General features: G+C 43.8%; 1 protein-coding gene across 1 annotated transcript in view; it reads left to right on the top strand.

Annotated features, from left to right (window-relative positions):
- LOC139422312 (synaptotagmin-C-like) overlaps positions 1 to 25,629 on the top strand; it is a 52,077-nt gene that overhangs the window by 3,293 nt on the left and 23,155 nt on the right. The window contains exons 2-3 of the mRNA XM_071173506.1: positions 19,041 to 19,334; positions 20,124 to 20,548. Of these exons, the coding sequence (XP_071029607.1) occupies positions 20,401 to 20,548 (148 nt within the window). The 5' untranslated portion in view covers positions 19,041 to 19,334; positions 20,124 to 20,400. The remainder of the gene's footprint in view (positions 1 to 19,040; positions 19,335 to 20,123; positions 20,549 to 25,629) is intronic.

Here is a 25,629-nt window from a genome sequence, read left to right as displayed (position 1 = left end):
GAGGATGGTAGAGTAGAGTAGAGTATGGTAGAGTAGAGGAGAGGATGGTAGAGTAGAGTAGAGGATGGTAGAGTAGAGTAGAGGATGGTAGAGTAGAGTAGAGGATGGTAGAGTAGAGTATGGTAGAGTAGAGGATGGTAGAGTAGAGGATGGTAGAGTAGAGGAGAGGATGGTAGAGTAGAGTAGAGGATGGTAGAGTAGAGGATGGTAGAGTAGAGGAGAGGATGGTAGAGTAGAGTAGAGGATGGTAGAGTAGAGTAGAGGATGGTAGAGTAGAGTAGAGGATGGTAGAGTAGAGGAGAGGAGAGGATGGTAGAGGAGGGGATGGTAGAGTAGAGTAGAAGATGGTAGAGTAGAGTAGAGGATGGTAGAGTAGAGGAGAGGATGGTAGAGTAGAGTAGAGGATGGTAGAGTAGAGTAGAGGATGGTAGAGTAGAGTAGAGGATGGTAGAGTAGAGGAGAGGATGGTAGAGTAGAGGTGATGATGGTAGAGTAGAGTAGAGTAGAGGATGGTAGAGTAGAGTAGAGTAGAGGATGGTAGAGTAGAGTAGAGGATGGTAGAGTAGAGTAGAGGATGGTAGAGGAGAGGATGGTAGAGTAGAGGATGGTAGAGTAGAGTAGAGGATGGTAGATTAGAGGAGAGGATGGTAGAGTAGAGGATGGTAGAGGAGAGGATGGTAGAGTAGAGTAGAGGATGGTAGAGTAGAGTAGAGGATGGTAGAGTAGAGGAGATGATGGTAGAGTAGAGTAGAGTAGAGGATGGTAGAGTAGAGTATGGTAGAGTAGAGGATGGTAGAGTAGAGGATGGTAGAGTAGAGGAGAGGATGGTAGAGTAGAGTAGAGGATGGTAGAGTAGAGGATGGTAGAGTAGAGGAGAGGATGGTAGAGTAGAGTAGAGGATGGTAGAGTAGAGTAGAGGATGGTAGAGTAGAGTAGAGGATGGTAGAGTAGAGGAGAGGAGAGGATGGTAGAGGAGGGGATGGTAGAGTAGAGTAGAAGATGGTAGAGTAGAGTAGAGGATGGTAGAGTAGAGGAGAGGATGGTAGAGTAGAGTAGAGGATGGTAGAGTAGAGTAGAGGATGGTAGAGTAGAGGATGGTAGAGGAGAGGAGAGGATGGTAGAGTTGAGGATGGTAGAGTAGAGTAGAGGATGGTAGAGTAGAGTAGAGGATGGTAGAGTAGAGTAGAGGATGGTAGAGTAGAGGAGAAGATGGTAGAGTAGAGTAGAGGATGGTAGAGTAGAGGAGAGGATGGTAGAGTAGAGTAGAGGATGGTAGAGTAGAGTAGAGTATGGTAGAGTAGAGGAGAGGATGGTAGAGTAGAGTAGAGGATGGTAGAGTAGAGTAGAGGATGGTAGAGTAGAGTAGAGGATGGTAGAGTAGAGTATGGTAGAGTAGAGGATGGTAGAGTAGAGGATGGTAGAGTAGAGGAGAGGATGGTAGAGTAGAGTAGAGGATGGTAGAGTAGAGGATGGTAGAGTAGAGGAGAGGATGGTAGAGTAGAGTAGAGGATGGTAGAGTAGAGTAGAGGATGGTAGAGTAGAGTAGAGGATGGTAGAGTAGAGGAGAGGAGAGGATGGTAGAGGAGGGGATGGTAGAGTAGAGTAGAAGATGGTAGAGTAGAGTAGAGGATGGTAGAGTAGAGGAGAGGATGGTAGAGTAGAGGTGAGGATGGTAGAGTAGAGTAGAGGATGGTAGAGTAGAGTAGAGGATGGTAGAGTAGAGGAGAGGATGGTAGAGTAGAGGAGATGATGGTAGAGTAGAGTAGAGTAGAGGATGGTAGAGTAGAGTAGAGTAGAGGATGGTAGAGTAGAGGATGGTAGAGTAGAGTAGAGGATGGTAGAGTAGAGTAGAGGATGGTAGAGGAGAGGATGGTAGAGTAGAGGATGGTAGAGTAGAGTAGAGGATGGTAGAGTAGAGTAGAGGATGGTAGAGTAGAGGAGATGGTAGAGTAGAGTAGAGGATGGTAGAGTAGAGGATGGTAGAGTAGAGGATGGTAGAGTAGAGTAGAGGATGGTAGAGGAGAGTAGAGGATGGTAGAGGAGAGGATGGTAGAGTAGAGGATGGTAGAGTAGAGTAGAGGATGGTAGAGTAGAGTAGAGGATGGTAGAGGAGAGGATGGTAGAGTAGAGTAGAGTAGAGGATAGAGTAGAGTAGAGTAGAGGATGGTAGAGTAGAGTAGAGGATGGTAGAGTAGAGTAGAGGATGGTAGAGTAGAGTAGAGGATGGTAGAGTAGAGGAGATGATGGTAGAGTAGAGTAGAGTAGAGGATGGTAGAGTAGAGTAGAGGATGGTAGAGTAGAGGATGGTAGAGTAGAGGATGGTAGAGTAGAGTAGAGGATGGTAGAGTAGAGTAGAGGATGGTAGAGGAGAGGATCGTAGAGTAGAGGATGGTAGAGTAGAGTAGAGGATGGTAGAGTAGAGTAGAGGATGGTAGAGGAGAGGATGGTAGAGTAGAGTAGAGGATGGTAGAGTAGAGTAGAGGATGGTAGAGTAGAGGATGGTAGAGTAGAGGAGAGGATGGTAGAGTAGAGGAGAAGGTGGTAGAGTAGAGGAGAGGATGGTAGAGTAGAGGAGAGGATGGTAGAGTAGAGTAGAGGATGGTAGAGTAGAGTAGAGGATGGTAGAGTAGAGGAGATGATGGTAGAGTAGAGGAGAGGATGGTAGAGTAGAGGATTGTAGAGTAGAGGATGGTAGAGTAGAGTAGAGGATGGTAGAGTAGAGTAGAGGATGGTAGAGTAGAGGAGAGGATGGTAGAGTAGAGGAGATGATGGTAGAGTAGAGGAGAAGATGGTAGAGTAGAGGAGAGGATGGTAGAGTAGAGTAGAGTAGAGGATGGTAGAGGGTAGAGTAGAGTAGAGGATGGTAGAGTAGAGTAGAGGATGGTAGAGTAGAGTAGAGGATGGTAGAGTAGAGGAGAGAATGGTAGAGTAGAGTAGAGGATGGTAGAGTAGAGGAGAGGATGGTAGAGTAGAGTAGAGGATGGTAGAGTAGAGTAGAGGATGGTAGAGAGTAGAGGATGGTAGAGTAGAGGAGAGGATGGTAGAGTAGAGTAGAGGATGGTAGAGTAGAGTAGAGGATGGTAGAGTAGAGTAGAGGATGGTAGAGTAGAGGAGAGGAGAGGATGGTAGAGGAGGGGATGGTAGAGTAGAGTAGAAGATGGTAGAGTAGAGTAGAGGATGGTAGAGTAGAGGAGAGGATGGTAGAGTAGAGTAGAGGATGGTAGAGTAGAGTAGAGGATGGTAGAGTAGAGTAGAGGATGGTAGAGTAGAGGAGAGGATGGTAGAGTAGAGGAGATGATGGTAGAGTAGAGTAGAGTAGATGATGGTAGAGATGGTAGAGTAGAGGATGGTAGAGTAGAGGAGAGGATGGTAGAGTAGAGGATGGTAGAGGAGAGGATGGTAGAGTAGAGTAGAGGATGGTAGAGTAGAGTAGAGGATGGTAGAGTAGAGGAGATGATGGTAGAGTAGAGTAGAGTAGAGGATGGTAGAGTAGAGGATGGTAGAGTAGAGGATGGTAGAGTAGAGTAGAGGATGGTAGAGGAGAGTAGAGGATGGTAGAGGAGAGGATGGTAGAGTAGAGGATGGTAGAGTAGAGTAGAGGATGGTAGAGTAGAGTAGAGGATGGTAGAGGAGAGGATGGTAGAGTAGAGGATGGTAGAGTAGAGTAGAGGATGGTAGAGTAGAGTAGAGGATGGTAGAGGAGAGGATGGTAGAGTAGAGTAGAGTAGAGGATGGTAGAGTAGAGTAGAGTAGAGGATGGTAGAGTAGAGTAGAGGATGGTAGAGTAGAGGAGATGATGGTAGAGTAGAGGATGGTAGAGGAGAGGATGGTAGAGTAGAGTAGAGGATGGTAGAGTAGAGTAGAGGATGGTAGAGTAGAGGAGATGATGGTAGAGTAGAGTAGAGTAGAGGATGGTAGAGTAGAGGATGGTAGAGTAGAGGATGGTAGAGTAGAGTAGAGGATGGTAGAGTAGAGTAGAGGATGGTAGAGTAGAGGATGGTAGAGTAGAGGAGAGGATGGTAGAGTAGAGGAGAAGGATGGTAGAGTAGAGGAGAGGATGGTAGAGTAGAGGAGAGGATGGTAGAGTAGAGTAGAGGATGGTAGAGTAGAGTAGAGGATGGTAGAGTAGAGGAGAAGATGGTAGAGTAGAGGAGAGGATGGTAGAGTAGAGGATGGTAGAGTAGAGGATGGTAGAGTAGAGTAGAGGATGGTAGAGTAGAGTAGAGGATGGTAGAGTAGAGGAGAGGATGGTAGAGTAGAGGAGATGATGGTAGAGTAGAGGAGAAGATGGTAGAGTAGAGGAGAGGATGGTAGAGTAGAGTAGAGTAGAGGATGGTAGAGTAGAGGAGATGATGGTAGAGTAGAGGAGAAGATGGTAGAGTAGAGTAGAGGATGGTAGAGTAGAGTAGAGGATGGTAGGGTAGAGGAGAGGATGGTAGAGTAGAGTAGAGGATGGTAGAGTAGAGTAGAGGATGGTAGAGTAGAGTAGAGGATGGTAGAGTAGAGGAGAGAATGGTAGAGTAGAGTAGAGGATGGTAGAGTAGAGGAGAGGATGGTAGAGTAGAGTAGAGGATGGTAGAGTAGAGTAGAGGATGGTAGAGTAGAGTAGAGGATGGTAGAGTAGAGGAGAGGATGGTAGAGTAGAGGAGGATGGTAGAGTAGAGGAGAGGATGGTAGAGTAGAGTAGAGGATGGTAGAGTAGAGTAGAGGATGGTAGAGTAGAGGAGAGGATGGTAGAGTAGAGTAGAGGATGGTAGAGTAGAGTAGAGGATGGTAGAGTAGAGTAGAGGATGGTAGAGTAGAGGAGAGGAGAGGATGGTAGAGGAGGGGATGGTAGAGTAGAGTAGAAGATGGTAGAGTAGAGTAGAGGATGGTAGAGTAGAGGAGAGGATGGTAGAGTAGAGTAGAGGATGGTAGAGTAGAGTAGAGGATGGTAGAGTAGAGTAGAGGATGGTAGAGTAGAGGAGAGGATGGTAGAGTAGAGGAGATGATGGTAGAGTAGAGTAGAGTAGAGGATGGTAGAGTAGAGTAGAGTAGAGGATGGTAGAGTAGAGGATGGTAGAGTAGAGTAGAGGATGGTAGAGTAGAGTAGAGGATGGTAGAGGAGAGGATGGTAGAGTAGAGGATGGTAGAGTAGAGTAGAGGATGGTAGATTAGAGGAGAGGATGGTAGAGTAGAGGATGGTAGAGGAGAGGATGGTAGAGTAGAGTAGAGGATGGTAGAGTAGAGTAGAGGATGGTAGAGTAGAGGAGATGATGGTAGAGTAGAGTAGAGTAGAGGATGGTAGAGTAGAGGATGGTAGAGTAGAGGATGGTAGAGTAGAGTAGAGGATGGTAGAGGAGAGTAGAGGATGGTAGAGGAGAGGATGGTAGAGTAGAGGATGGTAGAGTAGAGTAGAGGATGGTAGAGTAGAGTAGAGGATGGTAGAGGAGAGGATGGTAGAGTAGAGTAGAGTAGAGGATGGTAGAGTAGAGTAGAGTAGAGGATGGTAGAGTAGAGTAGAGTAGAGGATGGTAGAGTAGAGAAGAGGATGGTAGAGTAGAGTAGAGGATGGTAGAGTAGAGGAGATGATGGTAGAGTAGAGTAGAGTAGAGGATGGTAGAGTAGAGTAGAGGATGGTAGAGTAGAGGATGGTAGAGTAGAGGATGGTAGAGTAGAGTAGAGGATGGTAGAGTAGAGTAGAGGATGGTAGAGGAGAGGATGGTAGAGTAGAGGATGGTAGAGTAGAGTAGAGGATGGTAGAGTAGAGGAGTAGAGGAGAGGATGGTAGAGGAGAGGATGGTAGAGTAGAGTAGAGGATGGTAGAGTAGAGGATGGTAGAGTAGAGGAGAGGATGGTAGAGTAGAGGAGAAGGTGGTAGAGTAGAGGAGAGGATGGTAGAGTAGAGGAGAGGATGGTAGAGTAGAGTAGAGGATGGTAGAGTAGAGTAGAGGATGGTAGAGTAGAGGAGAAGATGGTAGAGTAGAGGAGAGGATGGTAGAGTAGAGGATGGTAGAGTAGAGGATGGTAGAGTAGAGTAGAGGATGGTAGAGTAGAGTAGAGGATGGTAGAGTAGAGGAGAGGATGGTAGAGTAGAGGAGATGATGGTAGAGTAGAGGAGAAGATGGTAGAGTAGAGGAGAGGATGGTAGAGTAGAGTAGAGTAGAGGATGGTAGAGTAGAGGAGATGATGGTAGAGTAGAGGAGACGATGGTAGAGTAGAGTAGAGGATGGTAGAGTAGAGTAGAGGATGGTAGGGTAGAGGAGAGGATGGTAGAGTAGAGTAGAGGATGGTAGAGTAGAGTAGAGGATGGTAGAGTAGAGTAGAGGATGGTAGAGTAGAGGAGAGAATGGTAGAGTAGAGTAGAGGATGGTAGAGTAGAGGAGAGGATGGTAGAGTAGAGTAGAGGATGGTAGAGTAGAGTAGAGGATGGTAGAGTAGAGTAGAGGATGGTAGAGTAGAGGAGAGGATGGTAGAGTAGAGGATGGTAGAGTAGAGGAGAAGATGGTAGAGTAGAGGAGAGGATGGTAGAGTAGAGGAGAGGATGGTAGAGTAGAGTAGAGGATGGTAGAGTAGAGTAGAGGATGGTAGAGTAGAGGAGAAGATGGTAGAGTAGAGGAGAGGATGGTAGAGTAGAGGATGGTAGAGTAGAGGATGGTAGAGTAGAGTAGAGGATGGTAGAGTAGAGTAGAGGATGGTAGAGTAGAGGAGAGGATGGTAGAGTAGAGGAGATGATGGTAGAGTAGAGGAGAAGATGGTAGAGTAGAGGAGAAGATGGTAGAGTAGAGGAGAGGATGGTAGAGTAGAGTAGAGTAGAGGATGGTAGAGTAGAGGAGATGATGGTAGAGTAGAGGAGAAGATGGTAGAGTAGAGGAGAGGATGGTAGAGTAGAGTAGAGTAGAGGATGGTAGAGTAGAGGAGATGATGGTAGAGTAGAGGAGAAGATGGTAGAGTAGAGTAGAGGATGGTAGAGTAGAGTAGAGGATGGTAGGGTAGAGGAGAGGATGGTAGAGTAGAGTAGAGGATGGTAGAGTAGAGTAGAGGATGGTAGAGTAGAGTAGAGGATGGTAGAGTAGAGGAGAGAATGGTAGAGTAGAGTAGAGGATGGTAGAGTAGAGGAGAGGATGGTAGAGTAGAGTAGAGGATGGTAGAGTAGAGTAGAGGATGGTAGAGTAGAGTAGAGGATGGTAGAGTAGAGGAGAGGATGGTAGAGTAGAGGATGGTAGAGTAGAGGAGAAGATGGTAGAGTAGAGGAGAGGATGGTAGAGTAGATGAGAGGATGGTAGAGTAGATGAGAGAATGGTAGAGTAGAGGAGAAGATGGTAGAGTAGAGGAGAAGATGGTAGAGTAGAGGAGAGGATGGTAGAGGAGAGGAGAGGATGGTAGAGTAGAGGAGAGGATGGTAGAGTAGAGTAGAGTATGGTAGAGTAGAGGAGAGGATGGTAGAGGAGAGGAGAGGATGGTAGAGTAGAGTAGAGGATGGTAGAGTAGAGTAGAGGATGGTAGAGTAGAGTAGAGGATGGTAGAGTAGAGGAGAGGATGGTAGAGTAGAGGAGAAGATGGTAGAGTAGAGGAGAGGATGGTAGAGTAGATGAGAGGATGGTAGAGTAGAGGAGAAGATGGTAGAGTAGAGGAGAAGATGGTAGAGTAGAGTAGAGGATGGTAGAGGAGAGGATGGTAGAGGAGAGGAGAGGATGGTAGAGTAGAGGAGAGGATGGTAGAGTAGAGGAGAGGATGGTAGAGTAGAGGAGAAGATGGTAGAGTAGATGAGAGGATGGTAGAGTAGATGAGAGGATGGTAGAGTAGAGGAGAAGATGGTAGAGTAGAGGAGAAGATGGTAGAGTAGAGTAGAGGATGGTAGAGGAGAGGATGGTAGAGGAGAGGAGAGGATGGTAGAGGAGAGGAGAGGATGGTAGAGTAGAGTAGAGGATGGTAGAGTAGAGGAGAAGATGGTAGAGTAGAGGAGAGGATGGTAGAGTAGATGAGAGGATGGTAGAGTAGATGAGAGGATGGTAGAGTAGAGGAGAAGATGGTAGAGTAGAGGAGAAGATGGTAGAGTAGAGTAGAGGATGGTAGAGGAGAGGATGGTAGAGGAGAGGAGAGGATGGTAGAGTAGAGGAGAGGATGGTAGAGTAGAGTAGAGTATGGTAGAGTAGAGGAGAGGATGGTAGAGGAGAGGAGAGGATGGTAGAGTAGAGTAGAGGATGGTAGAGTAGAGTAGAGGATGGTAGAGTAGAGTAGAGGATGGTAGAGTAGAGGAGAGGATGGTAGAGTAGAGGATGGTAGAGTAGAGGAGAAGATGGTAGAGTAGAGGAGAGGATGGTAGAGTAGATGAGAGGATGGTAGAGTAGAGGAGAGGATGGTAGAGTAGAGGAGAGGATGGTAGAGTAGAGGACAAGATGGTAGAGTAGAGGAGAGGATGGTAGAGTAGAGTAGAGGATGGTAGAGTAGAGGATGGTAGAGTAGAGGATAGGATGGTAGAGTAGAGTAGAGGATGGTAGAGTAGAGTAGAGGATGGTAGAGTAGAGTAGAGGATGGTAGAGTAGAGTAGAGGATGGTAGAGTAGAGGAGAGGATGGTAGAGTAGAGTAGAGGATGGTAGAGTAGAGGAGAGGATGGTAGAGTAGAGGAGAAGATGGTAGAGTAGAGTAGAGGATGGTAGAGGAGAGGATGGTAGAGGAGAGGAGAGGATGGTAGAGTAGAGGAGAGGATGGTAGAGTAGAGTAGAGGATGGTAGAGGAGAGGATGGTAGAGGAGAGGAGAGGATGGTAGAGTAGAGGAGAGGATGGTAGAGTAGAGGAGAGGATGGTAGAGTAGAGGAGAAGATGGTAGAGTAGAGTAGAGGATGGTAGAGGAGAGGATGGTAGAGGAGAGGAGAGGATGGTAGAGTAGAGTAGAGGATGTTAGAGTAGAGGAGAGGATGGTAGAGTAGAGGAGAGGATGGTAGAGTAGATGAGAGGATGGTAGAGTAGAGGAGAAGATGGTAGAGTAGAGGAGAAGATGGTAGAGTAGAGTAGAGGATGGTAGAGGAGAGGATGGTAGAGGAGAGGAGAGGATGGTAGAGTAGAGGAGAGGATGGTTAGAGTAGAGGAGAGGATGGTAGAGTAGAGGAGAGGATGGTAGAGTAGAGGAGAAGATGGTAGAGTAGAGGAGAGGATGGTAGAGTAGAGTAGAGGATGGTAGAGTAGAGTAGAGGATGGTAGAGTAGAGGATGGTAGAGTAGAGGATAGGATGGTAGAGTAGAGTAGAGGATGGTAGAGTAGAGTAGAGGATGGTAGAGTAGAGTAGAGGATGGTAGAGTAGAGTAGAGGATGGTAGAGTAGAGTAGAGGATGGTAGAGTAGAGGAGAGGATGGTAGAGTAGAGTAGAGGATGGTAGAGTAGAGGAGAGGATGGTAGAGTAGAGGATGGTAGAGTAGAGGAGAAGATGGTAGAGTAGAGGAGAGGATGGTAGAGTAGAGTAGAGGATGGTAGAGTAGAGGAGAGTAGAGGATGGTAGAGTAGAGTAGAGGATGGTAGAGTAGAGTAGAGTAGAGGATGGTAGAGTAGAGTAGAGGATGGTAGAGTAGAGGAGAGGATGGTAGAGTAGAGGAGAGGATGGTAGAGTAGAGTAGAGTATGGTAGAGTAGAGGAGAGGATGGTAGAGTAGAGGAGAGGATGGTAGAGTAGAGGAGAGGATGGTAGAGTAGAGTAGAGGATGGTAGAGTAGAGTAGAGGATGGTAGAGTAGAGTAGAGTATGGTAGAGTAGAGGAGAGGATGGTAGAGTAGAGGAGAGGATGGTAGAGTAGAGGAGAGGATGGTAGAGTAGAGTAGAGGATGGTAGAGTAGAGTAGAGGATGGTAGAGTAGAGTAGAGTAGAGGATGGTAGAGTAGAGTAGAGTATGGTAGAGTAGAGTAGAGGATGGTAGAGTAGAGTAGAGTATGGTAGAGTAGAGTAGAGGATGGTAGAGTAGAGGAGAAGATGGTAGAGTAGAGGATGGTAGAGTAGAGTAGAGGATTGTAGAGTAGAGGAGAGGATGGTAGAGTAGAGGAGAGGATGGTAGAGTAGAGGAGAGGATGGTAGAGTAGAGGAGAGGATGGTAGAGTAGATGAGAGGATGGTAGAGTAGATGAGAGGATGGTAGAGTAGAGGAGAAGATGGTAGAGTAGAGGAGAAGATGGTAGAGTAGAGGAGAAGATGGTAGAGGAGAGGATGGTAGAGGAGAGGAGAGGATGGTAGAGTAGAGGAGAAGGTGGTAGAGTAGAGGAGAAGATGGTAGAGTAGAGGAGAAGATGGTAGAGTAGAGGAGAAGATGGTAGAGTAGAGTAGAGGATGGTAGAGTAGAGGAGAGTAGAGGATGGTAGAGTAGAGTAGAGGATGGTAGAGTAGAGTAGAGTAGAGGATGGTAGAGTAGAGTAGAGGATGGTAGAGTAGAGGAGAGGATGGTAGAGTAGAGGAGAGGATGGTAGAGTAGAGTAGAGTATGGTAGAGTAGAGGAGAGGATGGTAGAGTAGAGGAGAGGATGGTAGAGTAGAGGAGAGGATGGTAGAGTAGAGTAGAGGATGGTAGAGTAGAGTAGAGGATGGTAGAGTAGAGTAGAGTATGGTAGAGTAGAGGAGAGGATGGTAGAGTAGAGGAGAGGATGGTAGAGTAGAGGAGAGGATGGTAGAGTAGAGTAGAGGATGGTAGAGTAGAGTAGAGGATGGTAGAGTAGAGTAGAGTAGAGGATGGTAGAGTAGAGTAGAGGATGGTAGAGTAGAGTAGAGTATGGTAGAGTAGAGTAGAGGATGGTAGAGTAGAGTAGAGTATGGTAGAGTAGAGTAGAGGATGGTAGAGTAGAGGAGAAGATGGTAGAGTAGAGGATGGTAGAGTAGAGTAGAGGATGGTAGAGTAGAGGAGAGGATGGTAGAGTAGAGGAGAGGATGGTAGAGTAGAGGAGAAGATGGTAGAGTAGAGGAGAGGATGGTAGAGTAGATGAGAGGATGGTAGAGTAGATGAGAGGATGGTAGAGTAGAGTAGAGGATGGTAGAGTAGAGGAGAGGATGGTAGAGTAGAGTAGAGGATGGTAGAGTAGAGTAGAGGATGGTAGAGTAGAGTAGAGTATGGTAGAGTAGAGGAGAGGATGGTAGAGTAGAGGAGAGGATGGTAGAGTAGAGGAGAGGATGGTAGAGTAGAGTAGAGGATGGTAGAGTAGAGTAGAGGATGGTAGAGTAGAGGAGAGGATGGTAGAGTAGAGGAGAGGATGGTAGAGTAGAGTAGAGGATGGTAGAGTAGAGTAGAGGATGGTAGAGTAGAGTAGAGTATGGTAGAGTAGAGGAGAAGATGGTAGAGTAGAGGAGAAGATGGTAGAGTAGAGGAGAAGATGGTAGAGGAGAGGATGGTAGAGGAGAGGAGAGGATGGTAGAGTAGAGGAGAAGGTGGTAGAGTAGAGGAGAAGATGGTAGAGTAGAGGAGAAGATGGTAGAGTAGAGGAGAAGATGGTAGAGTAGAGTAGAGGATGGTAGAGTAGAGTAGAGGATGGTAGAGTAGAGGAGAGGATGGTAGAGTAGAGGAGAGGATGGTAGAGTAGAGTAGAGGATGGTAGAGTAGAGTAGAGGATGGTAGAGTAGAGTAGAGTATGGTAGAGTAGAGGAGAGGATGGTAGAGTAGAGGAGAGGATGGTAGAGTAGAGGAGAGGATGGTAGAGTAGAGTAGAGGATGGTAGAGTAGAGTAGAGGATGGTAGAGTAGAGTAGAGTAGAGGATGGTAGAGTAGAGTAGAGGATGGTAGAGTAGAGTAGAGTATGGTAGAGTAGAGTAGAGGATGGTAGAGTAGAGTAGAGTATGGTAGAGTAGAGTAGAGGATAGTAGAGTAGAGTAGAGGAGGGTAGAGTAGAGTAGAGGATGGTAGAGTAGAGTAGAGGATGGTAGAGTAGAGTAGAGGATGGTAGAGTAGAGTATGGTAGAGTAGAGGATGGTAGAGGAGAGGATGGTAGAGTAGAGTAGAGGATGGTAGAGTAGAGTAGAGGATGGTAGAGTAGAGGAGAGGATGGTAGAGTAGAGGAGAGGATGGTAGAGTAGAGGAGAGGATGGTAGAGTAGAGGAGAGGATGGTAGAGTAGAGGAGGGGATGGTAGAGTAGAGTAGAGGATGGTAGAGTAGAGTAGAGGATGGTAGAGTAGAGGAGAAGATGGTAGAGTAGAGGATGGTAGAGTAGAGGATTGTAGAGTAGAGGATGGTAGAGTAGAGGAGAAGATGGTAGAGTAGAGGATGGTAGAGTAGAGGAGAGGATGGTAGAGTAGAGTAGAGGATGGTAGAGTAGAGTAGAGGATGGTAGAGTAGAGGAGAGGATGGTAGAGTAGAGGAGAAGATGGTAGAGTAGAGGAGAGGATGGTAGAGTAGATGAGAGGATGGTAGAGTAGATGAGAGGATGGTAGAGTAGAGGAGAAGATGGTAGAGTAGAGGAGAAGATGGTAGAGTAGAGGAGAGGATGGTAGAGGAGAGGAGAAGATGGTAGAGTAGAGGAGAAGATGGTAGAGTAGAGGAGAAGATGGTAGAGTAGAGGAGAAGATGGTAGAGTAGAGGAGAGGATGGTAGAGTAGAGGAGAGGATGGTAGAGTAGAGGAGAGGATGGTAGAGTAGAGTAGAGGATGGTAGAGTAGAGGAGAAGATGGTAGAGTAGAGGAGAAGATGGTAGAGTAGAGGATGGTAGAGTAGAGGATGGTAGAGTAGAGGATGGTAGAGTAGAGGAGAAGATGGTAGAGTAGAGGATGGTAGAGTAGAGGAGAGGATGGTAGAGTAGAGTAGAGGATGGTAGAGTAGAGTAGAGGATGGTAGAGTAGAGTAGACGATGGTAGAGTAGAGGAGAAGATGGTAGAGTAGAGGAGAGGATGGTAGAGTAGATGAGAGGATGGTAGAGTAGATGAGAGGATGGTAGAGTAGAGGATGGTAGAGTAGAGGAGATGATGGTAGTGTAGAGGAGAAGATGGTAGAGTAGAGTAGAAGATGGTAGAGTAGAGTAGAGGATGGTAGAGTAGATGAGAGGATGGTAGAGTAGAGTAGAGGATGGTAGAGTAGAGGAGAAGATGGTAGAGTAGAGGAGAAGATGGTAGAGTAGAGGATGGTAGAGTAGAGGAGAGGATGGTAGAGTAGAGGAGAAGATGGTAGAGTAGAGGAGAAGATGGTAGAGTAGAGGAGAAGATGGTAGAGTAGAGGAGAAGATGGTAGAGTAGAGTAGAGAAGGGCAGTATAAAGAACTCAAGAGAAGAGGACATAGCTGTGCTTTTTAAAGTGAGGTATTGAAATAGAAAACTATATAATCATATTGTTATGAAAATGCATTATGTGAAATGAATCAAACACTCTGCATACGGTGGAATATCCTGTTCTTTTTAAGCTACTAGATGTGTAACATCATAATAGGTCATCTTTCCTCAGGAGAAAACAAAACGTTCCTGAAAGTAATGAGAGGTAGATTTGAGATGACTCTACAGGTAAAAGAAACCAAAACGTTCCTGAAAGTAATGAGAGGTAGATTTGAGATGACTCTACAGGTAAAAGAAACCAAAACGTTCCTGAAAGTAATGAGAGGTAGATTTGAGATGACTACAGGTAAAAGAAACCAAAACGTTCCTGAAAGTAATGAGAGGTAGATTTGAGATGACTCTACAGGTAAAAGAAACCAAAACGTTCCTGAAAGTAATGAGAGGTAGATTTGAGATGACTCTACAGGTAAAAGAAACCAAAACGTTCCTGAAAGTAATGGGAGGTAGATTTGAGATGACTACAGGTAAAAGAAACCAAAACGTTCCTGAAAGTAATGGGAGGTAGATTTGAGATGACTACAGGTAAAAGAAACCAAAACGTTCCTGAAAGTAATGAGAGGTAGATTTGAGATGACTCTACAGGTAAAAGAAACCAAAACGTTCCTGAAAGTAATGAGAGGTAGATTTGAGATGACTACAGGTAAAAGAAACCAAAACGTTCCTGAAAGTAATGAGAGGTAGATTTGAGATGACTACAGGTAAAAGAAACCAAAACGTTCCTGAAAGTAATGGGAGGTAGATTTGAGATGACTACAGGTAAAAGAAACCAAAACGTTCCTGAAAGTAATGAGAGGTAGATTTGAGATGACTACAGGTAAAAGAAACCAAAACGTTCCTGAAAGTAATGAGAGGTAGATTTGAGATGACTCTACAGGTAAAAGAAACCAAAACGTTCCTGAAAGTAATGGGAGGTAGATTTGAGATGACTCTACAGGTAAAAGAAACCAAAACGTTCCTGAAAGTAATGAGAGGTAGATTTGAGATGACTACAGGTAAAAGAAACCAAAACGTTCCTGAAAGTAATGAGAGGTAGATTTGAGATGACTCTACAGGTAAAAGAAACCAAAACGTTCCTGAAAGTAATGAGAGGTAGATTTGAGATGACTCTACAGGTAAAAGAAACCAAAACGTTCCTGAAAGTAATGAGAGGTAGATTTGAGATGACTACAGGTAAAAGAAACCAAAACGTTCCTGAAAGTAATGAGAGGTAGATTTGAGATGACTACAGGTAAAAGAAACCAAAACGTTCCTGAAAGTAATGAGAGGTAGATTTGAGATGACTCTACAGGTAAAAGAAACCAAAACGTTCCTGAAAGTAATGAGAGGTAGATTTGAGATGACTACAGGTAAAAGAAACCAAAACGTTCCTGAAAGTAATGAGAGGTAGATTTGAGAAGACTCTACAGGTAAAAGAAACCAAAACGTTCCTGAAAGTAATGAGAGGTAGATTTGAGATGACTCTACAGGTAAAAGAAACCAAAACGTTCCTGAAAGTAATGAGAGGTAGATTTGAGATGACTACAGGTAAAAGAAACCAAAACGTTCCTGAAAGTAATGAGAGGTAGATTTGAGATGACTACAGGTAAAAGAAACCAAAACGTTCCTGAAAATAATGAGAGGTAGATTTGAGATGACTCTACAGGTAAAAGATAACAAAACGTTCCTGAAAGTAATGAGAGGTAGATTTGAGATGACTCTACAGGTAAAAGAAACCAAAACGTTCCTGAAAGTAATGAGAGGTAGATTTGAGATGACTACAGGTAAAAGATAACAAAAAGAAAAGGGAGCTAATAGAAAATAATCCCATCAGCTTCATTGAGATGCGTCTGAAACATCCCATTAGCTGTACCTCATGGATTACCTCTCTTTGTCTCTTCTTGCATCGTGCAAATTTTCACACAACCTTTGTTCAACAGAATCGACTCGCTGGCCTTAAAGCCACACAGACTGAAGCAAATCTACTTTAAGTACCTCACAGTGACAATGAATAAATGCTCATTTACATTTTCTCTCACTCAAACACATAGGTTGTCGTTTTTCAGACAGAGCGTTACTTCGAAAAGCAAAGGAATTCTGTTAAAAGGTAACAGTTGCTGAGCCTGTAGAGTGAAAGTCAGCCGTGCAAATGAGAAGGAGACGATGAAATCTTCTAAACCCATCCAAGTGTTTGATTTGTCTCTGAAAGTAATCCAAACTGCTTCGCCCTTTGGTCGAATTCACCATTTCTGTTGCGGTGAAAGGAAAAGGGAAGTCCCTCAAGAAAGACTGACGTCTGATGTGAAATAATGTGCAATATTTCAAAGGACGTGCTGACATTACCATAATCTCTGCATAATAGTCGCTACACAGCAGGTAATGTGATATTATACTAATTTTGACATAATGCAAAGCTGTGATGTTGAACGTATTCTGTATGAGAGACATACTGTGTCAGGCTCAGGTGTGATGCCTTCCTTTGAAGAGGAAACCCAGTGAATGAGCTGAGATTTACGCTTCTCTCCTATGATCCCCTGTGTGTGAAATGCGTGCTTTTTGGGTTTCAATGTGTCACAGTTCACACATTCACTCCTCTCCTCCTCTTCTGCCTTTTTGGCTTTTCTTAACAAATTAACAAACTGGCACAACCTCAGAGATTCATCACACTCTAGAGAGAGAGAAGGCCCCGAGAGCATGCCCAGAATCAGTTGTCCCAAAGCAAACATCTGGCCTAAAACCAGTGCTTAGGTGCACTTTCAGTCAACATCATTCATCACATGTTAAATGTGTTTAGCTGGAGGGGGTCTCTGATTGGACAGTGACTTTACTAACCATCTGTTTTTTGCCATAAGATTGGGCAGTAGCCTTGGTTATCCGTCTCTGACCTTAGTGGGCGCCTGACTGCTCTCTGCTACATGATTGGACAGTGACCTTACTGGTGCCAGATTAATGTTTTGTGATTGGAACGTGACCTTCCTGGTTCCCGAGTCCATGTTGGGTGTTTGAGCAGTGAATTTACAAGCATTTTGTGATTGGACAGTGACCTCACACCACTTACCTATTCTCTGTTGTTTGATTGGACAGTGACCTTCCTGGTTGCATAGGCTGTCTATTGTGATTGGACAGAGCACGTCCTTGGTTTTCCAGTCTCTGTAGTGTGATTAGACAAATACCTTCCCTGCTGTCCCGTCGCTGTAGTGCGATTGGACAGTGACCTTCCTGGTTGACCGGTCTCTGTTGGTGTATTGGTTGCCTAAGGTTATTGATTTAAAACAGGGCAGCAGTCAATGGAATGTCTGTGGGAGGTTTGTGTTCCTTTGTGGCTGTGAGCTTCTCAGTATAGAGTGTTGTATGGAGGAAGAGATGAGTCTGTACGTGTCTGATATTTATCAGTAAATAATGAGGCTCTGTAAATATTTTGCTTCTAGTAAATTGCACAGCCAGACCTTGATTACTATTGTTGCTATGTCACCAACACTGCCTCCTGCTCCATTCCATTCCTTTCTACTTACCTTTCATCTCCTCCTCTCCCTCCTTTCATCTAATGTCCATATCGCTCCTTTCTCTCCCCTCTTTCTCATACCATCTCATTCTCTCTCACATACACATCCATACACATTCTCTTTCACATACCATCTCCTTCTCTCTCACAGACACATCCATACACATCCTCTTTCTCATACCATCTCCTTCTCTTTCACATACACATCCATACATATTCTCTTTCTCATACCATCTCCTTCTCTTTCACATACACATCCATACACATTCTCTTTCTCATACCATCTCATTCTCTTTCACAGACACATCCATACACATCCTCTTTCTCATACCATCTCATTCTCTTTCACAGACACATCCATACACATTCTCTTTCTCATACCATCTCATTCTCTTTCTCATACCATCTCATTCTCTCTCACAGACACATCCATACACATTCTCTTTCTCATACCATCTCATTCTCTTTCACAGACACATCCATACACATTCTCTTTCTCATACCATCTCATTCTCTTTCTCATACCATCTCATTCTCTCTCACAGACACATCCATACACATTCTCTTTCTCATACCATCTCATTCTCTCTCACAGACACATCCATACACATCCTCTTTCTCATACCATCTCCTTCTCTTTCACATACACATCCATACACATTCTCTTTCTCATACCATCTCATTCTCTCTCACATACACATCCATACACATTCTCTTTCACATACCATCTCCTTCTCTCTCACAGACACATCCATACACATCCTCTTTCTCATACCATCTCCTTCTCTTTCACATACACATCCATACACATTCTCTTTCTCATACCATCTCCTTCTCTTTCACATACACATCCATACACATTCTCTTTCTCATACCATCTCCTTCTCTTTCACATACACATCCATACACATTCTCTTTCTCATACCATCTCATTCTCTTTCACAGACACATCCATACACATCCTCTTTCTCATACCATCTCATTCTCTTTCACAGACACATCCATACACATTCTCTTTCTCATACCATCTCATTCTCTCTCACAGACACATCCATACACATTCTCTTTCTCATACCATCTCATTCTCTCTCACAGACACATCCATACACATCCTCTTTCTCATACCATCTCATTCTCTTTCACATACACATCCATACACATTCTCTTTCTCTCCCCTCTCTTTTCCTGCCTCCCCCTGATGTTCTTGCTGCCATTTGAGAGGACCAGTTTTGTGCCAGACAGCCATTCCTCAGATTGAGATATGCTGGGTTTTAAAGTCACACTCAGAAAGATTTACTATCTCAGTCTGGATGGAGGGGAGTGGAGCGGGGATACAGACTGGGGTGTTGGGTTGGGGGTAGCGTTTTAATGCGCTAATCTCAGACTCATTTTTTACAATGGAGCGAGCTGAGATGGACAGATAAATGGACCTAGTTGAGTCTGAGTTTCCTTTCTGAACCTATTCCAGACTAATTGACGGACCTAATATGCCTATCAGAAGTTTTCAGATAGAGAGAAAGAGTGTGTTTGAGAGAGAGTGAGAGAGAGAGATGAGGAAGGAGAAATGGCACCAACATGTCCTGTCCTGAGTCTTGTCCTGATTGAAATGTGTCTCTTCTTAATGCTGTGATGGATTGATGGATTGATGGCCAGGGAGATAGATGGACAAAAAAGCAACACTTTGCTAGGGAGGTTGTCAGTCACTGCACAAAGACTGATGCTGACATTTCACAGAACCAGAATCATCAAATGATAAATAGATGTTCCTTTGGCCGAACAGGATTCTCATTGTACAAGTGGGCCTACCTCTCGCTGATACGACGTCTCATTGGACGTTCTGGCAGCAGACACCTCACTGATGAGAAATCTTATTACAGATTGCCAGCTATTACTGTGAATGTAGACATTCATTCATTTATGTATTTTTAGACATATTTCTACCATATATCGCTGCAGACACACTGACCGTTTGAAAGGGAGAGAGCTATAGAGAACGAGAAAGTTGGGGCATTGACCTGTTTTGGGAGACAGAATGAGTTCAAAACAAAGGGAGAATGTTAAGGAGCTCTGGAAATAGAGTTCTCTGACAAAAGGACAAAGAGGACACAACGTCTGTCTGTATGTGCACTGAAACACTAACAGTCCTGGGATTTTACAGTCTGTGTACTACTGAGAGCATCCAAACAACAAGAGACAAATTCAATGTAATACCCTTGTGTAACCATTGTAATACAATCTCTATCACAATCTCTGTGGATTTTGTTATTGACCTCATTCAGTAATGTGTTGTCATTGTCTTTCAGGTGATGTTGGAGCCATTTTTAAGACATTCTATGAATCTAGGTTGGAGGAAAACCAGGAAAACTACTGCATTCCATTGAATCTGCTTGGAACTACATTACCCAGAGCTGAACTGTGCTCTAAATGCTGTTAGAGCTATCCCTATCTCTGTGACATTAGAAAAAGAAGAACACAAACTAGTATAAGGTTATGAATTTGTTGGAAGCATAACCAAGTGTTGTTCAGCTGTATCTTGGTGGAGAAGACATTTCAAACATGAGAGGGACTCCTAGGCTTTACAAACAACTCTAATACAGGTATGTTGACATAAAACAGAAATAAAAATGTACCATAAACCAGGTTTCCATCCAACCATTAAACGCAGATGAATTACCTGACATATAAAAAAAAGTCAAGGCTGATGGAAACAGGAAATGTCCGACAGACAATTTGTTCATTCGACATGTTGGGATCTTTTTGTGTCTGTAAAACTAGTTATCTGAGAAATGGTAACGGGAACGCCTTCATGCACAAATATTGATATAATAACCATCATGTCGAAAATAAACTTGGAGTCACACGATGACCTCCCACCACGACATGGAAGAGCAGGAAAGGTCTACAGGCAGATCATGAACTTCACATGGTGGTTAAGTGCACGTTGGTCATGCAAATTTCCAAGAAGATAAATATCGAGGGTAGGCTATTATTTGAATTCTGGGGATATGATGATCGGTGCTTGGCTGCCAATTATCATATCAGTGAACTTGTCTAGAGAGCATGCGCCAAAACCTGATTGGCCAAGAATGCTATTTATCACAACAGTTTTTGTGACAAAACCATCGGTACCCCATTTAATGTACATGTTTTATCCGGTACATAGGAACTTAACCACAAAAGTGATTTTTACCACACACAGACGTTTATCCACAATGGGTTAGTTTGATGGAAACTCACCTCTGGTGGGAAAATGCACATATTGTTTTATGCAGATTTGAGAATATTTGCATGAAAATCTGTCACCAATTGGTACAATGATAACAGTACCTATTTATACATCGTCTTTCATCTTCTTTTTCCTAATCTTTTCCATTAATTTCTCTCAGGAAAAGACAAAGGGGTGGGTTTGGCTCACATTTATGGGCGTGTCAGACATGGAGGGTCTCTGCTAGACTCCGCCTAAGTAGACAGCACCTGACAGAGCCCCTCCCCTTATTCCTGGATTGGTCCAATCTCCCCCGGGCCCACCCATTTCTCCAGACCCTCCAAGGAACGTGGTCGGATCGAACCTCTTCTCACCCAGGTGCCGTCCGTTTGGTGAGGGCGGCGAGGGCTGTGCTGTGATTGGTTGACTGCGGGTGGGAGTGCAATGCGGATTGGAGGATGTCGGGGGACTGGGATGAAGACCACCTGTGTAAGAAGGCTCTCACTCTGGTGGAGGAGTTGTGCTTACACTCCTCAGCGAAGGACAGCCATGAAGCCAGCTGCCGAGATTTTGTCTACATGATGAGGGGACAGCAGCACGAAACAGGTAACAACATAGTAACATACAGTAACATACAGGAATCATTCACATACACTAACATACACTAACATACAGTAACATACAGGAATCATTCACATACACTAACATACAGTAACATACAGGGATCATTCACATACACTAACATACAGTAACATACAGGAATCATTCACATACACTAACATACAGTAACATACAGGAATCATTCACATACACTAACATACAGTAACATACAGGAATCATTCACATATACTAACATACAGTAACACACAGGAATCATTCACATACACTAACATACAGTAACATACAGGAATCATTCACATACACTAACATACAGTAACATACAGGAATCATTCACATACACTAACATACAGTAACATACAGGAATCATTCACATACACTAACATACAGTAACATACATGCATCATTAACAACACACTAACATACAGTAACATACATGCATCATTAACAACACACTAACATACAGTAACATACAGGAATCATTAACAACACACCAACATACAGGCATCATTAACAACACACTAACACACAGTAACATACATTAACATACAGGAATCATTAACAACACAGTAACATACAGTAACATACAGGAATCATTAGCAACACAGTAACATACAGGAATCATTAGCAACACACTAACATACTGTAACATACAGGAATCATTAACACACACTAACATACAGAAATATACAGGATTCATTAACAACACAGTAACATACATGCATCATTAACAACACACTAACACACAGTAACACACAGTAACATACAGGAATCATTAACAACACAGTAACATACAGGAATCATTAGCAACACACTAACAAACAGGCATCATTAACAACACACTAACATACTGTAACATACAGGAATCATTAACAACACACTAACATACAGGCATCATTAACAACACACTAACACACAGTAACATACAGTAACATACAGGAATCATTAACAACACACTAACATACAGGCATCATTAACAACACACTAACACACAGTAACATACAGTAACATACAGGAATCATTAACAACACAGTAACATACAGTAACATACAGGAATCATTAGCAACACAGTAACATACAGGAATCATTAGCAACACACTAACATACTGTAACATACAGGAATCATTAACACACAGTAACATACAGTAACATACAGGAATCATTAACAACACAGTAACATACAGTAACATACAGGAATCATTACAACACAGTAACATACAGGAATCATTAGCAACACACTAACATACTGTAACCCACAGGAATCATTAACACACACTAACATACAGGAACAAACAGTAACATACAGGAATCATTAACAACACAGTAACATACAGTAACATACAGTAACATACAGGAATCATTAACAACACAGTAACATACAGTAACATATATTAATCATTAACAACACACTAACACACAGTAACATACAGTAACATACAGTAATCATTAACAACACACTAACATACAGTAACATGCAGGAATCATTAACAACACAGTAACATACAGTAACATACAGGAATCATTAACAACACACTAACACACAGTAACATACAGGAATCATTAACAACACACAGTAACATACAGAAATCATTAACAACACACTAACACACAGTAACATACAGTAACATACAGGAATCATTAACAACACAGTAACATACAGGAATCATTAACAACACACTAACATACAGTAACATACAGGAATCATTAACAACACACTAACATACAGGAATCATTAACAACACACTAACATACAGTAACCATTAACAGAGTAACATACAGGGATCATTAAAAACACAATAACATACAGGAATCATTAACAACACACTAACACACAGTAACATACAGTAACATACAGGAATCATTAGCAACACACTAACACACAGTAACATACAGTAACATACAGGAATCATTAACAACACAGTAACATACAGGAATCATTAACAACACACTAACATACAGTAACATACAGGAATCATTAACAACACACTAACATACAGGAATCATTAACAACACACTAACATACAGTAACCATTAACAGAGTAACATACAGGGATCATTAAAAACACAATAACATACAGGAATCATTAACACACACTAACATACATGAATCAACAACACAGTAACATGCAGAAACATACAGGAATCATTAACAACACAGTAACAACCAGTAACATACAGGAATCATTATAAACATAGTAACACACAGTAACATACTTGAATCATTAACAACACACAGTGAAATACAGAAACATATAGGGATCATTAACAACACAGTAGCATACAGAAACATATAGGGATCATTAACAACACAGTAACATACAGAAACATATAGGGATCATTAACAACACACTAACATACAGGAATCATTAGCCATGTGTTTTTCTGTTCAAGTGACATTAGCAAGAAAAAAATCCCAGGAAACACTCCTGGCCGTAGTAATGTGTATTGTCGGATAGAGCAGAATATCCTGAAGAAGAGTTATTATCTGGGTTCTGATGCCAGGGTTGCCCTGAGGGGCTGGCTAGCACCCCCACAACAAATCAGGGCACCTCCGGAACACTTTGAAATATTCATGAGACATTTCCAAATTGATAAGGAAGGTCCAGCCCTCTGTTTATAGGGCAAACCAAAGAGTCCAAGTGCAATCCCAACCTGGCAAATGTAAATTTGGAGCATCGTCCCAGATCCCTTTGAATGAATTCTACACAGCAGAGTGGATGAGTGGTGGCGCTAGCTAGCTGCAGTCCCAGCAGCATTCTGGTCCTGTGTGGATTCTCATGGAGAGGTTTTGGAGCGGTGGCAGAAATGTGCAGTAGTGTAGATTAGAGGGGATGCGTGTAGATCAGTGTGCTGTAGTGTAGATTAGAGGGGATGCGTGTGGATCAGTGTGCTGTAGTGTAGATTAGGCTGGATCTGCTGCATGGAGCACCTAGAGATTTGTGTGACACAGTGCAGGATGTCATCATGCAGTGGGTTTGGTGGGAGGCGTTAGCGGATAGCCTCTGGGTAATGACGTGATAAACCAAAGCAAGGGCCTCTGGGCAGTACAGGATCCGCCATCCATCGCCTGTCTGTCAATCAATGGCTTGTGTAAGCAGGGTGGGTGTGAGCTGTTTGATGTTCTGCCTGAAAAACTCCCAGTCGGATACATCACTTACTGATTGACAGCCGGTGTCAATCTGCCCCATGCTGGGTTTCTGTCTCAGAAGAACCACCCCCACCTGCCTCCGCCAAGCTACCCCCCCCACACACACACACACACACACACACACACGCACACGCACACGCACACACACACACACACACACACACACACACACACACACACACACACACACACACACACACACACGTTAACGGTTAGGCTGTGTGGTACACACGTTAACGGTTAGGCTGTGTGGTTTAGGACTGACCTATGAGCACCTGACCTCCTGAAAGACTAATGAATAAACAACGTTTTCCTGCTGACAGTCTCCCCCCACACACAGCCCTGTCTTATCTATGCTCCCTGAGCTGCCACACACACACACACAAACATGCACAAACACACGCATGTAGAGACACACACACACTGTAATTCTCTCTCTACCGTCCTAAACCCCTTCCCTCTTTAGTTCTCTCTCTAAATCCTCGTTGTCTTGTTTGTCCTCCATCTCTCTCCATCATTCATTCTCTCGTTCTTTCTCTCTCCATCATTATCTCTTTTTGTTTTCTTCTGTGGCGTGGCATGTTGGTAGATGTTGACTATATTAACCTGGCTGTATCCTTCTGAATGTGACCAGTCAGCCAATATGTCTGCTTCAACATGGTTACCAATCTGTCTCTATCTGGCCCGCCCCTACAGCCTCTCTCCTCTCCTCTCCCCCCTCTCTTCTCTCAGAATCTCCCTCTCTCTCTTATCATGCACTACACCTATTCCCTCTGTCCTTATTTCTTCTTCCCTTTTTCCTTTCTCGTTCCCCCGCTCATTTTCTTTCCCACCACCTCTTTCGTTCCACCTCTCTTCTCTCCCTTAGGGCTCCTCTCCCCTTTCTCTCTCTCTCTCTCTCTCTCTCTCTCTCTTTCTCTCTCTCACTCTCTCTCTCTCTCGCTCTCTCTCTCTCTCTTTCGCTCTCCCTCTTTCTCTCTGATCATATCCTTTGAACAAGTGCTGATTAATGTCATACATAGACTGATGAATAATACACGACAGTGAGCGAGAGGAGAGCGAGAGAGAGAGGGAGAGGGAGAGAGGAGAGGAGGGGAAGAATGATGGAGAAAGGGCGGGAGAAGGAGAGAAAAGAAGGGAGAGAGAGAGAAGGAGAATAGGGGGAGAGATGGACGAGAGAGGGGCTAAATAAGACATCACGGAAAAAGGAGAGCAATGGAGGATGTGAGAGAAGACTAAAGAAAGGGGGAAGAGATGGAGAGAGAGAGAGAGACAGAAGGAAGGCGTAGAGAATTCCAGGAGATGCACCCTAGGGGTAGAGGAGTGTCTCACACTGGCTGCTGTTGTCTCATTTACTCATTTACTCTCAGTCTCGTTGTCAGTGAGTTATAGATATAGTTTCAATATCTTTTGAATGATTGAACAATGTTTGTGTCTTTGTCATGCCCACAAAGCCACTTCGGATTGAATCTAGGAAAGACAGAGCCAGGGAAAGGAAGGCAGAGGGTGAAGGAAAGATAGATAAACAGATACACAAAAAAGAGAGATGGAGATAGGAAGAGAGGGAGAGAGAGGGGGGGAAGGAAATATGGGGAGACCGAGAGACAGAAAGATTAAGAGGGATAAGAAGAGATAGAGAGGGTGATAGAAAGAGAGGGATGGGGAAGGAAAAATAGAGAGATGGACAGACAAAAAGAGAGAGAGCGATAGAAAGACAGCTAAAGAGAGACATACTCAAGGTCCAACACTGATCGCTCTACACCCAGACAACGGCCTCAGGTGATTGGAAGGCCTCTAGTCTGTGTATTGGATAGGGCTGGAGGAGCTGTCAACCAGACTGGTGCTGAAACCACGCTGTTTTACTTATTTTTTTCTCACCAGGATGACTCATCCTGGTTTCCCCTCAGACAAAATATTTTAG

The sequence above is a fragment of the Oncorhynchus clarkii genome, chromosome 12, assembly GCF_045791955.1.
Source record: "Oncorhynchus clarkii lewisi isolate Uvic-CL-2024 chromosome 12, UVic_Ocla_1.0, whole genome shotgun sequence".
Lineage (NCBI taxonomy): Eukaryota > Metazoa > Chordata > Actinopteri > Salmoniformes > Salmonidae > Oncorhynchus > Oncorhynchus clarkii.
This window is presented reverse-complemented; position numbering and strand designations above follow the sequence as displayed.